The following is a 13,550-nucleotide window of genomic DNA, read 5'->3' on the forward strand; positions in this document are numbered from 1 at the left end:
GACAGACAACCTTTATTACCAATAATATGTAATGTACTTTACAATGTTCCTGACATATATTTCAGCTTCCTGGATTTTTTTTTCATCTGGCCTTCAGATATGAAAGGCAGAGTGATTTAACACCTGTTTAGATTTGTCATCCATGTGACGAAATAAAAAGTATGCCGTTTGCAATAAACTTTGCATAAAATAGTTAATTTGCATTTAATTTTAATGGTTCAAAGAATGTCAGGCAAAATGGTCGGCCCTCACGCATGTTCACTTCATCAAATCTGGCCCTCTTTGAAAAAAGTTTGGACACCCCTGAAGTACACTATATCTACTGGATCCCCGTTGTCCATATGTTTGTTGACCCCTTCAAAGAACTCTAATAGTTTAGTAAGACATGATTTCCCTTTACAAAAACCATGTTGACTTTAGCCCAACAAATTATGTTCTTCTATGTGTCTGACAATTTTATTCTTTACTATTGTTTCAACTAATTTTCCCAGTACTGACGTTAGACTTACTGGTCTGTAATTGTTGGGATCGCCTCTAGAGCCCTTTGTAAATATTGGCGTTACATTAGCTATCTTCCAGTCATTGGGTACAGAAGGGCTGCATCTAGATTGGCATGATTTTCCAGAAATGGTTTTAACGGAAAAGTTTTCCGTTAAAAGCATTTTCAGAACAGAGCGTCTAGATTGGCACGGACGCTTTTCTACAAAAGCACTTTTTGCAGAAAAGCGTCCGTGCCAATCTAGACGCGCTTTTCTGCAAAAAAGCCCCAATTGCCATTTTCGCGATCGGGGCTTTTTTGCACAAAACAAATGTGAGCTGTCTACACTGGCCGTTTTGCGCTAAAGCTTTGCGCAAAAGAGACTTTTGCCTGAATGGGAGCAGCATAGTATTTCCGCAAGAAGCACTGATTTCTTACAGTAGGAAGTCAGTGCTTTTGCGGAAATTCAAGCAGCCAGTGTAGACAGCTGGCAAGTTTTTGCGGAAAAGCGGCTGATTTTCCGGAAAAACTGGCCAGTCTAGACACAGCCAAGCTGATTTAAAGGCTAGGTTACAAACCATAGTTAATAGTTCCATAATTTCACATTTGAGTTCTTTCAGAACTGTAGGGTGAATGCCATCTGGTCCTGGTGACTTGTTACTGTTACGTTTATCAATTAATTCCAAAACCTCCTCTAATGACACTTCAATCTGTGACAAGTCCTCACATTTGTCACCTACAAAGGACAGGTCAGGTTTGGGAATCTCCCTAACATCCTCAGCCGTGAAGACTGAAGCAAAGAATTAATTTAGTTTCTCCACAATGACTTTATCGTCTTTAAGTGCTCCTTTTGTATCTCGATCGTCCAGGGCCCCCACTGGTTGTTTAGCAGGCTCCCTGCTTCTGATGTACTTAAAAAACATTTTATCACCTTTTGAGTTTTTGGCTAGCTGTTCTTCAAACTCCTTTTTGGCTTTTCTTATTACATTTTTACACTTAATTTGGCAGTGTTTATGCTCCTTTCTATTTACCTCACTAGGATTTGACTTCCACTTTTTAAAGGATGTCTTTTTATCTCTCACTGCTTCTTTTACATGGTTGTTAGGCTACGGTGGCTCTTTTTTAGTTCTTCTACTATGTTTTTAAATATGGGTTATACATTTAAGTTGGGCCTCTATTGTGGTGTCTTTGAAAAGTGTCCGTGCAGCTTGCATGGATTTTACTTTAGTCACTGGACCTTTTAATTTCTTTTTAACTAACCTCCTCATTTTTGCATAGTTCCCCTTTTTGAAATAAAATGCCCCAGTGTTGGGCTGCTGAGGTGTTCTTCCCACCAAAAGGAATGTTAAATGTTATTATATTATGGTCACTATTTCCAAGCGGTCCTGTTATAGTTACCTTTGGACCAGATCCTGTGCACCACCCAGGACTAAATTGAGAATTGCCTCTCCCCTTGTGGGTTCCTGTACCAACTGCTCCAGTCGTTTAAGGTATCAAGAAATTTTGTCTCTGCATCTCGTCCTGAGGTGACATGTACCCAGTCAATATGGGGATAGTTGAAATTCCCCGCTATTATTGAGTTCTTTATTTTGATAGCCTCTCTAATCTCCCTTAGCATCTCAGGGCATGTTCAGTTCCTAAGCATATTTTCCCAAAGCACATGGAAGGCCACATCGCACTGACATGGGGGAGCCCGCAGGGTTTGCTTGGAACACCTGCCCCAATTAGCAGCTGTTGGTCCAACGAGGCATTAAGGGGATTCTGCTGAGCACTGAGATGGGGGCTCATTAACCCACAAAGATATAAGGGGGGGCGAGAGTGGCTTTGTTATCCTCCATCCAATATTTTCCCTCATGTGATTGTTTCTCTTCCATCAGCCGGCCTCCATGTTCTTTCTCTGCCACCACATTCCTTCAGCCTCACCATCTCCCTCTAAACCCCACATGGCCACACCCATTCCCTCCCTATCTGCGGCCTGGGGCACCGAAGACAGACAGGCTGTGTCTAGACTGGCCACTTTTTCCGGAAAAGCAGCTGCTTTTCTGGAAAAACTTGCCAGCTGTCTACACTGGCCACTTGAATTTTCGCAAAAGCACTGATGATCTCATGTAAGATTGTCAGTGTTTTTGCGGAAATACTATGCTGCTCCCGTTCGGGCAAAAGTCTTTTTCTGAAAAACTTTTGCACAAAAGGGCCAGTGTAGACAGCTCAGATTTGTTTTCCACAAAAAAGCCCCGATCGCGAAAATGGCAATCGGGGCTTTTTTGCGGAAAAGCGCATCTAGATTGGCCACGGACGCTTTTCCGCAAAAAGTGCTTTTGCGGAAAAGCATCCTGCCAATCTAGATGCGCTTTTCCAAAAATGCTTTTAACGGAAAACTTTTCCATTAAAAGCATTTCTGTAAAACCATGCCAGTGTAGATGTAGCCACAAGGTGTGTGAAGCAACATCTTTGTGAAAAGGGCTCGCCCAGGCATGACAGGTGTGTTGCTCTCTTATCACTTCTCTGTGCAAGTCCTGATCGTGCAAGGGCACACACTGAGGGTGAAACCAATCACGACACTCTCCAATGAACTTGCCCAGAAAAATGTTCCTTTCCTAGAAAATAGTGTAAAGATTTGAGTGGTTTTTGCGGTGTCTTCAGTTCTCAACAGCGGTGACACCTAAATTAAAACCAGAACCGTCCCATCCCGTCCTGTGGGCGCCATCCCAGCTATCCTATGGATGGGACCCATGGGGCCCAGGGCAACAGCAGGAGTCACAACCTGGGAGTGATATCGGGCTATGGGGAGCAGAAGGGATGTGGCTGTGGCTGTGGCTGGGTTGTTCTGCTTCCGGCCATTGCAGTGAGTGCAGGATGCTTGACCCCGGCTGTTGCCCCATGCCAGACCCCCCCTCAGGCAATCCCCCGGGTCATGTAGCTCGGGGGAGGGCCTTTGGAGAAGGAGTGCAATAGGAGTGAGAGAGGGTGGAGCAGGGGCAGGAAGAGGTGGGCAGGGGTGGAGCAGGGGCAGGGTTTGGGAGAATGGATGGAGGGGCAGAGCAGAGGTTGCACCCACTTAGGGACAGCCCTAATTAAAGCATTCCTACAGATCCATCTTATCAGACATTGCTTTGCATGCAATGGAAGCTTTTTCATGGCCTAGAATTCCTGCGTAATTTGGTGCTGCCTGCCTTTCCATATTGCCTTTCCACAAGGAAGTGCATGTGGTCTGTAACCCTGACACTCGCAACTCGTACACCAAGCATTCAAACGCCTTCTGAAGACACAAAGGCCCTGTCTTAACTAGGGAAAAACAATATTTTTTACTACTTGCTAGGTAACACTGTGACGTAGTGGGGGTACTTGCTGGGCTGTGGTGACCTCTGCTGTCTGGAGCAAGACCCAGCAGGGAAAACCTCACTATGCAAAGGTGACTCCATACCGGTTGAACCAGCCAACCCCCCATGGGGAGAAACAAAGGGAGGTGGAATGCTGCCCTGGCTGGGGGCACGGCTTGGAGAGGGGGAGTTAGTTCCTGTCGGGAAAGCAGGGAAGAAGGAACTGGGGAGGGGGCTGGGATTCCCCCATCTCAAGGGGGCACTGAGGCCTCTTAGCCCCCAGTTCCTGTAACCAGATTACATCTGTGCTATGCTGTATCGTGGAGAAGCAATAAACCACCCTCAATTCCACTGGCAGGTGGAGTCTGTTTGGGCCATTTCGGGGTGCAGGAGACGGGGGACCCCCAACGCTACGTCACAAACACATTGTAATTGACACATGAACCAATTCAAGCTTGGTAGGGTTTGTGGTTTGCTTGTTTTTACTACCCATCCATCCATCCAGCTAGGAAGTTTTAATGCATTTACAAATGAGCTGTTGTCTAGAAAAACCCTGTGCTGTAATAAGATTGTGATCTCTATTTAACAGGATGTTGCCATATTACAAAGTGAGCATCTTTACACTTCCCACAACATGCTGTTTCTGGTAATATTATTAAATTAAGTGAAATCCCTGATTACACTCCTGTAACAACCCTGGCATGTCTACCAAATATTAATACTAAAAGGATTGGCAAGATGTGGTTTTTTTGGGGGGGACAGATGAATGTACCCGCAGTTGTAGTTTGAACGCGTTGTTACCCGCACACATTTCTCTATCCCTTCCACACTGTAGGGAAACACACCTTTACCCAGTTCCTAGGGCTCAAGGTGCAACCCTGTTAATTTACACACCCACCCTTACCCAATTCCTAGGGCTCAGGGCACATCTTCCTGCAGGTTGGCAGGATCTTTAGCCGCTGAAAGATCCTCTCACAATAATATTCTTATCCTCTATTGATTGACAATTCCCAAACAAGCAGAATACACATGCTAAGCACACGGTGTCATATTCACCAATCCTGGTACAGGCAGACTTCCCCTGTTGGCCAGGCAAGGTCAGTCTCTCTGGATCTTAGCTGCAGCATGTCACGGTCTGGTCTTAGGCTGTGTCTCAGAGATGAGTTCTTCTAGGTCTTCCCCCTTTTCCTTGGTGTTCCTTGTCTCCCTTTGGTCTTCTTCCAGCCTTTTGCTTCTTTCCTTCTGCTTCTGTTACTTCCGATCTTCTTCCTGGTCTCCTTCTTGGACCCCAGTTTATATAATGAAACCTGAGCCAGACCGTAACCAATTATTTTAGTATAACTTTACTAACCAAACATAACAAAATTACCTAACAATCATACCCCACCACCTTAATTGATTTACACCTAGCAAAATTAATTATACGGCAGACAGAAACAGTTACAAACCAGACAGAGATGGTACAGACAAACAATAGAAAAGTAAGGATATCTAACCATAGAGTGCGGATTCCACAACATTATTGATAAGCAGTTTCTTGCCAGACAGAATGGTGTTACTTAAGCTTTCTTTACCCACCTTGAGATCTGTTTCTTTATCTGGTGACAGTGGGAGAGCTATCAGGACAAAATCCCCTTCTCACGGTCTGATGTGACACTATTTTAATACAAAATAGATGGAATGTGAGTATGTGACTAGACCAGGGTCGAGACCCAAATATGGGTTGCTATTACGTTTCAAAAGGGTCGCCAATTGTCTCTCCAGGTGGCTCTGCCCCCTGCTCCTCCCACCGTTTTTGAATTGCCTTGGGTCACCAAGTCTTCCTGAATTGTCAAAATGGGTCCGCATCTGGAAAAGTTTGGGAACCGCTGCTCTAGACTTTACAGCCAATGACTGCTGCTCTTCAGTCTGGCTGCAGAAGAAGGCTTTGGTTATGTATGTATAGTCCCCATCATATTATATGGTTCATTATCCCATGTAGAAATACTTAGACCACTTACAATGAAAGCTAAGAATAAGGGAGCTCTGTAGTTTAAGCTGACAATGAGCTGGCTTTATAGTTCAAGGTGCAGCAGCTCCTACACCAAGTCCAGAGGTCACAGGTTCAGATCTGCCAGGTGGTGGTTACACATTACTTTACATTTATCAACAATAAATTTAATTTGCCATTTTGTTGCCCAATCACCTAGTTTTGTGAGATCTTTTTGAAACTCTTCACAGTCTGTTTTGGTCTTAACTATCTTGACCAGTTTAGTATCATTGGCAAATTTGGCCACCTCACTGTTTACCCTTTCTCTAGATCATTTATAAATAAGTTGAATAGGATGGGTCCCAGGACAGACCCTTGGGGAACATTAGGATCCTAGCATGGATAGGGCCAGCTGTAGTTTTCACACGTTAGGTGCTCAAGGTAAACATGGAGGCCTGTAATCCTGCAGCACCGAAGTATCCTTGGTGACAGCTGAGCCCTGGCTTCCACTACCAATGTATGTGGAAATAACTGCAAAAAGAATCCACCTCCGAGTGACACAGCGACAGCGACCTAAGCTCCAGAGCGGACAGCACCAGGTGGATGGAAGGAGGTGAGGGCTTCCCGCGTGGACCCAGCAACGTGGAAACAATTTTTTGAGTGGGGGGAGGGGTGCTGAGCTGCACCCCCCCCCCCCCCCCCCGTTACCTCTGTGCCCCTCACCACACCTTAGAACTGATGCTGGCAGCTGGGGCCCGGCATACAAGGCCGGTGGCCAGGACCCCAGGCCCAGTGGCTGGGCGTCACCCTTCATGTGGAGCCTGGTGGTGAGGTCAGTGGCCAAACAAGACCCAGAGCCAGTCGCCAAGACCTGTTGCATGGGGACAGCGGCTGAACAGGACCGGGGCCCAGAACGGAGCCCCCGGGCTGGAAGCTGGGCCTTGAGCCCCTGTGCATGGGGACAGCAGCCGAGCGGATGCGGGTCGGGGAACAGCAGGCCCAGGAACCGAGGCAGCAGAGGTATGTGCCCAAGTCCTGGGGGTGCTGCAGCTCCCCCGCCCCCTCTTCCTGCGCCCATGCTTGGGCCCAGCCACAGCCAGTGGGGGAGCATCTTGCCCAGCCCTGCCAGGAGTCAGCAGGCTGGGGTGAGCTCTGCCAGGCCCCCTGCTCTCCTGGGAGAGCCCAGTCACAGACCTGTTCCCCTCCCGCCCGCTAGGCGGCGCGGCGAGGCTCACGTGGCCCTGCCCGGGAAGCGCGCCTGGCTATCCCGCGCCCCTCTCTTTGCCACGGCCACGCTCCTTCCGGTCGAGGACTGGCCCGTGGGGGGCGGGGCCTCGCCGCGCTTCAGCCAATCGGCGGCGGCGGCGGCTGGCGTGGGTTGCGCGGCAGGCGACCAATGAGGAAATTCCGTGCCGGCGGCGCTGGCCAATGGCGTGCGGGCGGCGAAGCTGTTGCTAGGCAGGTTTGGGCCGGGGAGGCGGCTGGGCCCGGCTGAGGCGGCGGCGGCGAGTGGGCCGAGCGGAGCCGGGATGCCCTACAAGCAGAAGAAGGAGAAGGTGGGGCCGGGGCAGCGCGGCCGCCTGGGGCCTCCCGCCGGCACAGGGGCGGGGCCGGGCTGCGGGGGGGCCGTGTGTGGGGCCGGGGACAAAGGGGCGGGGGCGGGGCCAGGATGGGTGTGGGGCGGGGCGCTAGGGGGCGAAACAGGCTGTGGGGCAGGAGGGGAGTGGGGCTGTGGGGCAGGAGGGGGGCGGGGCGCTAGGGGGCGAAATAGGCTGTGGGGCAGGAGCTGTGGGGCAGGAGGGGGGCGGGGCAGTGGGTCTATGGGGCTGGGGCACGGGGGGGCCAAGGGTCTGTGGGGGGGAGGGTGAAAAGAGCGAGTTGGGTGTGGGGCGGGGCAAACGAGGCTGTGGGGCAGTGGGTCCTATGTTGCAGGCGGCTTAGGGGTTAAGTAAGAAGGTGGTGTGGGGCGGGCGGGCGTGGGGCAGTGGGTCCTATGTTGCAGGCGGCTTAGGGGTTAAGTAAGAAGGTGGTGTGGGGCGGGCGGGCGTGGGGCAGTGGGTCCTGTGTTGCAGGCGGCTTAGGGATTAAGTAAGAAGGGGGCGTGGGGCAGTGGGTCCTATGTTGCAGGCGGCTTAGGGATTAAGTAAGAAGGGGGCGTGGGGCAGTGGGTCCTATGTTGCAGGCGGCTTAGGGGTTAAGTAAGAAGGGGGCGTGGGGCAGTGGGTCCTATGTTGCAGGCGGCTTAGGGATTAAGTAAGAAGGGGGCGTGGGGCAGTGGGTCCTATGTTGCAGGCGGCTTAGGGGTTAAGTAAGAAGGTGGTGTGGGGCGGGCGGGCGTGGGGCAGTGGGTCCTATGTTGCAGGCGACTTAGGGGTTAAGTAAGAAGGTGGTGTGGGGCGGGCGGGCTTGGGGCAGTGGGTCCTATGTTGCAGGCGGCTTAGGGGTTAAGTAAGAAGGTGGTGTGGGGCGGGCGGGCGTGGGGCAGTGGGTCCTATGTTGCAGGCGACTTAGGGGTTAAGTAAGAAGGGGGCGTGGGGCGGGCGGGCGTGGGGCAGTGGGTCCTATGTTGCAGGCGGCTTAGGGGTTAAGTAAGAAGGGGGCGTGGGGCAGTGGGTCCTATGTTGCAGGCGGCTTAGGGGTTAAGTAAGAAGGTGGTGTGGGGCGGGCGGGCGTGGGGCAGTGGGTCCTGTGTTGCAGGCGGCTTAGGGATTAAGTAAGAAGGGGGCGTGGGGCAGTGGGTCCTATGTTGCAGGCGGCTTAGGGGTTAAGTAAGAAGGTGGTGTGGGGCGGGCGGGCGTGGGGCAGTGGGTCCTATGTTGCAGGCGACTTAGGGGTTAAGTAAGAAGGTGGTGTGGGGCGGGCGGGCTTGGGGCAGTGGGTCCTATGTTGCAGGCGGCTTAGGGGTTAAGTAAGAAGGTGGTGTGGGGCGGGCGGGCGTGGGGCAGTGGGTCCTATGTTGCAGGCGACTTAGGGGTTAAGTAAGAAGGGGGCGTGGGGCGGGCGGGCGTGGGGCAGTGGGTCCTATGTTGCAGGCGGCTTAGGGGTTAAGTAAGAAGGGGGCGTGGGGCAGTGGGTCCTATGTTGCAGGCGGCTTAGGGGTTAAGTAAGAAGGTGGTGTGGGGCGGGCGGGCGTGGGGCAGTGGGTCCTGTGTTGCAGGCGGCTTAGGGATTAAGTAAGAAGGGGGCGTGGGGCAGTGGGTCCTATGGTGCAGGCGGCTTAGGGGTTAAGTAAGAAGGTGGTGTGGGGCGGGCGGGCGTGGGGCAGTGGGTCCTATGTTGCAGGCGGCTTAGGGGTTAAGTAAGAAGGGGGCGTGGGGCAGTGGGTCCTATGTTGCAGGTGGCTTAGGGGTTAAGTAAGAAGGGGGCGTGGGGCAGTGGGTCCTATGTTGCAGGCGGCTTAGGGGTTAAGTAAGAAGGTGCCGTGGGGCAGTGGGTTGCACAGTGTGGCCCAGTAGGGGGTAAGTAAGGAGGGAGAGGTGGGCGTGCAGAGGGGAGCTGTTCTAGAGCATAGTGCCCTAGGATGGGCATGAGGCAGCCCAGGTATAAATCCGCGCCTGCGTGTGAACTGTGACACTGCCCAGGCACGTCTGGCACAAAAAGACGGTTCCAGGGGCACGGTGCGATCCCTGCACGGGGCATGTTAGTGGTGACACGACTCAGGCGCTGGCTGGGCTGCAGCATTGCATGCAGTGCCATGGCGAGGGCATGAGCCAGCGGGATGTGGTTAGTGCACGTTGCCACGACTCGGGCTCGTATCACCTGCACAGTCATGGTACAGGAACCCTCGTGTGACATGCTGCTGGGGCCTGTGCACATCTGGTGCATGTGTCACTATGACACCACGGCACAGCTGTACTGCCATGCACTGGCTATGCACAGTGAAAATACTGTCCATGCATGAGATACAGGTGTCTTGCAGGCAGCATGCTGCACTCGCGTTCCTGGCTGCTGCACATCTGTTGTTCGTCTGGCTTCTCTCCTCTACTTCACCTTCCTCCCACGTCTCTCCAATCCCAGCTCTCCCACTTCTTTTCCTGTCCCTCCCCCTTGCTCTGTTTCTTCCCCCACACTCACTCTTCAGGACCCTCCCTTCCCATTGTGTCTGGGGTGTTCATGGCTTAATTGCAGCCCCTTTGTGACTCTTGTGTTGCCTAATTCTTTGCACCTTTTTTGCTGTTGGATGCCCTCTTGTGGGCCTGGTGTCTTAGCCACATGTAGCATCAAGAATGTTTGTGCTGTAACTAGCAAAACGAATTCCCCAGCTGCGCTCCTCTCTTGGCATTGCATTACCCATCTGCGGTGGGCCACGTACAGGGCCACTGAGTGCACCTTCAAGAGTGTGTCAGTGGACGACACACTCATGTAACCTGGTTCTGTTTGGGATGTTGACAGCTTCCCATACTGCAGGGGGTGGGTTGTCGAGTCAGATTGCCTGGGAAAAGATGTATGTAGTAGTTGGACATTTGGGATGCCCCAATCTTAATTAGGAGGCGTGTTCTCCATTGTGAGTAGGAGGTGGTGTCTCTGGGAACCCCGTTGCAAGAGGCATAGATCATGGATTTATCGCTGGGGTGGCATCTGTGACAGTTAATGAAAAACTGAAGCAGATACACCCTGCGGTTGGGACGGGGGATGAGGGGAGATAGTATCCCGTGTGGCTGCAGTGCGAGCAAATTACAAGGTTCCTAGTTTGCATTAACCTAGCCCTGTTTGAAGAGGGCTATCTTAACATGAAGTAGGAACCTTTTAGTTTGTGCCCTCAGTGTCCATGCAGGGAGTTTACAGAGTAGCCCTTTGGTGTGCAAAGCACTGCTATTCACACCCCTGTGGCCTGAACAGCAGGGCACTATGGCCAAACTCACGGAAACGCATGTCTCACTGAACAGGCCAATGAATGTGCCCTCTCCTTGTTGTTCTAGGAGCCTCCAAAGTCTGCTAAAAGCACCACAAAGCCCAGCAGCGGTGGTGGTGGTGGTGGTAAGGATGGCGGGTCAGAGAATTCAGAGGAGGTAAGCATTCATCTTGCAAAGCATCACACCTGTGCAACTCCTCTCTCGTATGGCATCTCTTGTTCAAATGGTCTCCCACAGCTCTGCTGAATAAGGTCTCGGAAGCAGCCAATTATGGAATCCTATAACGTGGTACTTGCGGTCAAAGATAGAGGCTGACTACAGCGGGAAGGTAGTTGAAAAAGACAGAGGGTGAGAACAGAATCTTGTGGCCCTCCATAGAAATAGACTTGAAGGGGAGCTCAGATATTCCAGAGCCACCTGTAAGGATGGACTTGAATACAGTGAAGCCTGGCCTGAAAGCAAGGACAATGGAGAGGAGAGACACAAAACTAGCAGTAAGAAGGAAGTGTGACTGGAACAGAAGTTTCCTTGGTATGGCCCAAATTGTTGTTGCTGGCGTGGTCGCATTCGTGCCATTCGCTTGGGAGAGGGAGGCGCGCACAAGACGAGTCTAATTGACATCTGAGTTAAATTAAGCACAGGGAGAATAGTGATGGATTTGAGTGATACGGAGAAGGTACTAGAGGAAGTGAATTTCTCACTATTGTAACACCCTAACTGTCAGCCAGAGAAGGTCTAACATATGCTAACACACATTCTATATTAAAAGTGCTACTCGGAGCGTTCTTTGCCCTGGGCGCTCGTGCTGCCAAGATAGACACATCCAGAATAGTGTCAACAAAGGGTAACTTGCTATAACAAATAATGTTGCATATTAACACCCAGTTTTTCCAGAATTGGCAGGAACCCTGGCATGTATGAATGTTTTAGGAAGGTGGTTGTCTTGGACTCTGGAGATAGGTCCAACCTCTGGAAAGCATTTTACTCTCTAGCTGAGAAGGCCTGCTTATTTTTTTTCCAGTAACTTGGTTTTTCAGACAAGACTCTCCTCATTTCCATGTCAGTCTAGCACAGTCCGATGAGAAGTCTTGTGTGCTAGGTGCTGTTCTTGGTTAATTGGAATGTCGCACTATGACTCGAACGTGGGAATTAGAGGTTGTTGACTTGTTTAAATTTAGCGAGAGGAGGAAGGGTAAAAAGTCAGCAATTCAGTAGGACTGTGTGTAATCAAAACAGAATATTGATTTAGAAGCCCCTCCCCCCCGACAGATTAACATATTCAATGTGTAAAGAGGTCAAGCCACATCTCTAGTGACAGTCGTGGCCCCTTCTGAAGATAGTGTTAAAGCTTATGCCTAAACCGAGGTGTATTCAAAACAGACTCTGAAGTGAGAGCTTTTTGCCTTGGGGACTCCTGTTTAGTGATCTGCGTGCTCCTGTCCATTTTAGTCTCAGCTGGTTGCTCCCCACTTCTTTCCCTGGCTGGGTTTTCCCCTTTTTGCGTGGGTACCGTTTTAAAAACAATTTCCCTCCATCGTTCCCCCGGCTAGAAGGAGGCAAGCCGTGGGAGGTCAGCATTGTCTCTTGCACAGCAGCCTTGCTCCTTGGATCCCTCAGCACTGCACAGAAGAACGCAAGTCTCCTGTGTTCTAACACAAAGGTGGCCAACAACAATCCGAAGTTACCGAATGAATGCTGGACGGTTCCCCCGCAGGGCTGCGTTCTTAGGACCAAGCGATGCAGTAGGAGGGTATAAATAGCATTGCTCACAAGCTTCCTTTGGAGACCCAAAAGGCAAATGAATGATGGTTCCTATGACTGTAGAAGAGCCCTAGAATAATTTAAAAACAGCCCCCCACAAATACCCAGCTCTCCCTGGTAATAAGGCAAGGAGGAGGGAGAAGCAAGTTGGTTCCTCCCTTGCGTTTCTTCTTCCTCTGTCTCATCAGGGTTACCTGTAAGGCTCCGTTGAACCGTTCTTCCCCTTGTGCACTCTCACCCTTGGAGGCAGGCTGCCTGGGTAAGGCACGGCTGAGTACTTGGCTCTTGACAGATCGTCATTCTTTTCTTAATTTGGATCAAATTACTTCATTCTTCCAGTGAAGAAAGTGACTAATCGTAACGCTCAGAAACATTTAGACCGAGCTGTCAGCAGACATGCTGGCAAGTCAGCCGTCCCTCACGCGTTGTTACTGCCTGAATATTTGGAGGATGGGTTAGGCAGTGAACAGAAGGAGAGGTGTGCATTGCGGGAGATCCCTCTTGTGGAAGGGAAAAGGGGGTTTGCGTTAGTGAAGTGTCCATGCATGTGTGGATGGGAAGATGTGGGTGGATTCGTGTGTTGCCCTACTAACAGGGCTTTTCATAGTTTGTCTGTGATTGCTTTGAGATAGGTAAGGCTGGTTAGGTGCTTTCTTTAAGAGAAGTTTAGTTTCCTCTTGTGGGTTGGTGGTTTTTTTTGGGGGGGGGGGGGTGTTTCCTGTTTTGAAGGGATCCGTAGACATTTAAATGAGGACAGCATAGAGCAAGAGGGCAGCCCTGCTGCTCCTGGCCTCCCTGTGACCTCCCACCGCATTGCAGGAAGAAGCAGGTGACTTGCAGCCAAACTTGCCTCCCGAACAGAATTTCAGGTTCTGCATGTGGAACAAAGATTTTCCCATCAGGCTAAGGCTCTCCATAGAAAAGCCCAGCTCTGGCAGACGTTGACAGAGATGCTGCAGACCAGGACTTCCCCCTGTGAATTTTAGTAGATCTACCCACCAGCCCTTCAAAACATTCACCAATGTCAGTGATGGGAGTGGGGGGGGGGAGAATGCATTCCTTTCTACCTGGCCAGGAGGTCACTGAATGAAGAGGAAAGCATCAAAGGTCAAGCAGCAGCAGTACTTAGTGGCACAGGCAAAAGGATTTTTAAGGTGCCTACGTTGCCC

At 51.0% G+C, this 13,550-nt stretch overlaps 1 protein-coding gene and 1 long non-coding RNA gene across 4 annotated transcripts in view; one reads left to right on the forward strand and one right to left on the reverse strand.

Moving 5' to 3' along the window:
• Positions 1-3,821: 3,821 nt before the first annotated feature.
• On the reverse strand, positions 3,822-7,075 carry LOC142828101 (uncharacterized). The gene is made up of 3 exons (XR_012903096.1): positions 6,962-7,075; positions 5,377-5,454; positions 3,822-5,105 (listed from the first exon to the last, which is right to left on the reverse strand). It is a non-coding gene; the product is annotated as an uncharacterized LOC142828101 (long non-coding RNA).
• A 91-nt stretch (positions 7,076-7,166) lies between these two features.
• Positions 7,167-13,550, forward strand: part of PPP2R5D (protein phosphatase 2 regulatory subunit B'delta) — a 41,930-nt gene continuing 35,546 nt past the window's right edge. The window contains exons 1-2 of one of the 3 annotated variants that reach the window (XM_075925906.1): positions 7,167-7,323; positions 10,687-10,776. In XM_075925906.1, coding sequence (XP_075782021.1) covers positions 7,297-7,323; positions 10,687-10,776 — 117 coding nt within the window. In that variant the 5' untranslated portion in view covers positions 7,167-7,296. Of the gene's footprint in view, positions 7,324-9,378; positions 9,491-10,686; positions 10,777-13,550 lie in introns of those variants that run through there. The other 2 variants (XM_075925907.1, XM_075925905.1) reach the window with 2 other exon arrangements.

This window comes from Pelodiscus sinensis, chromosome 3, assembly GCF_049634645.1.
Source record: "Pelodiscus sinensis isolate JC-2024 chromosome 3, ASM4963464v1, whole genome shotgun sequence".
Taxonomy (NCBI): Eukaryota; Metazoa; Chordata; order Testudines; family Trionychidae; genus Pelodiscus; species Pelodiscus sinensis.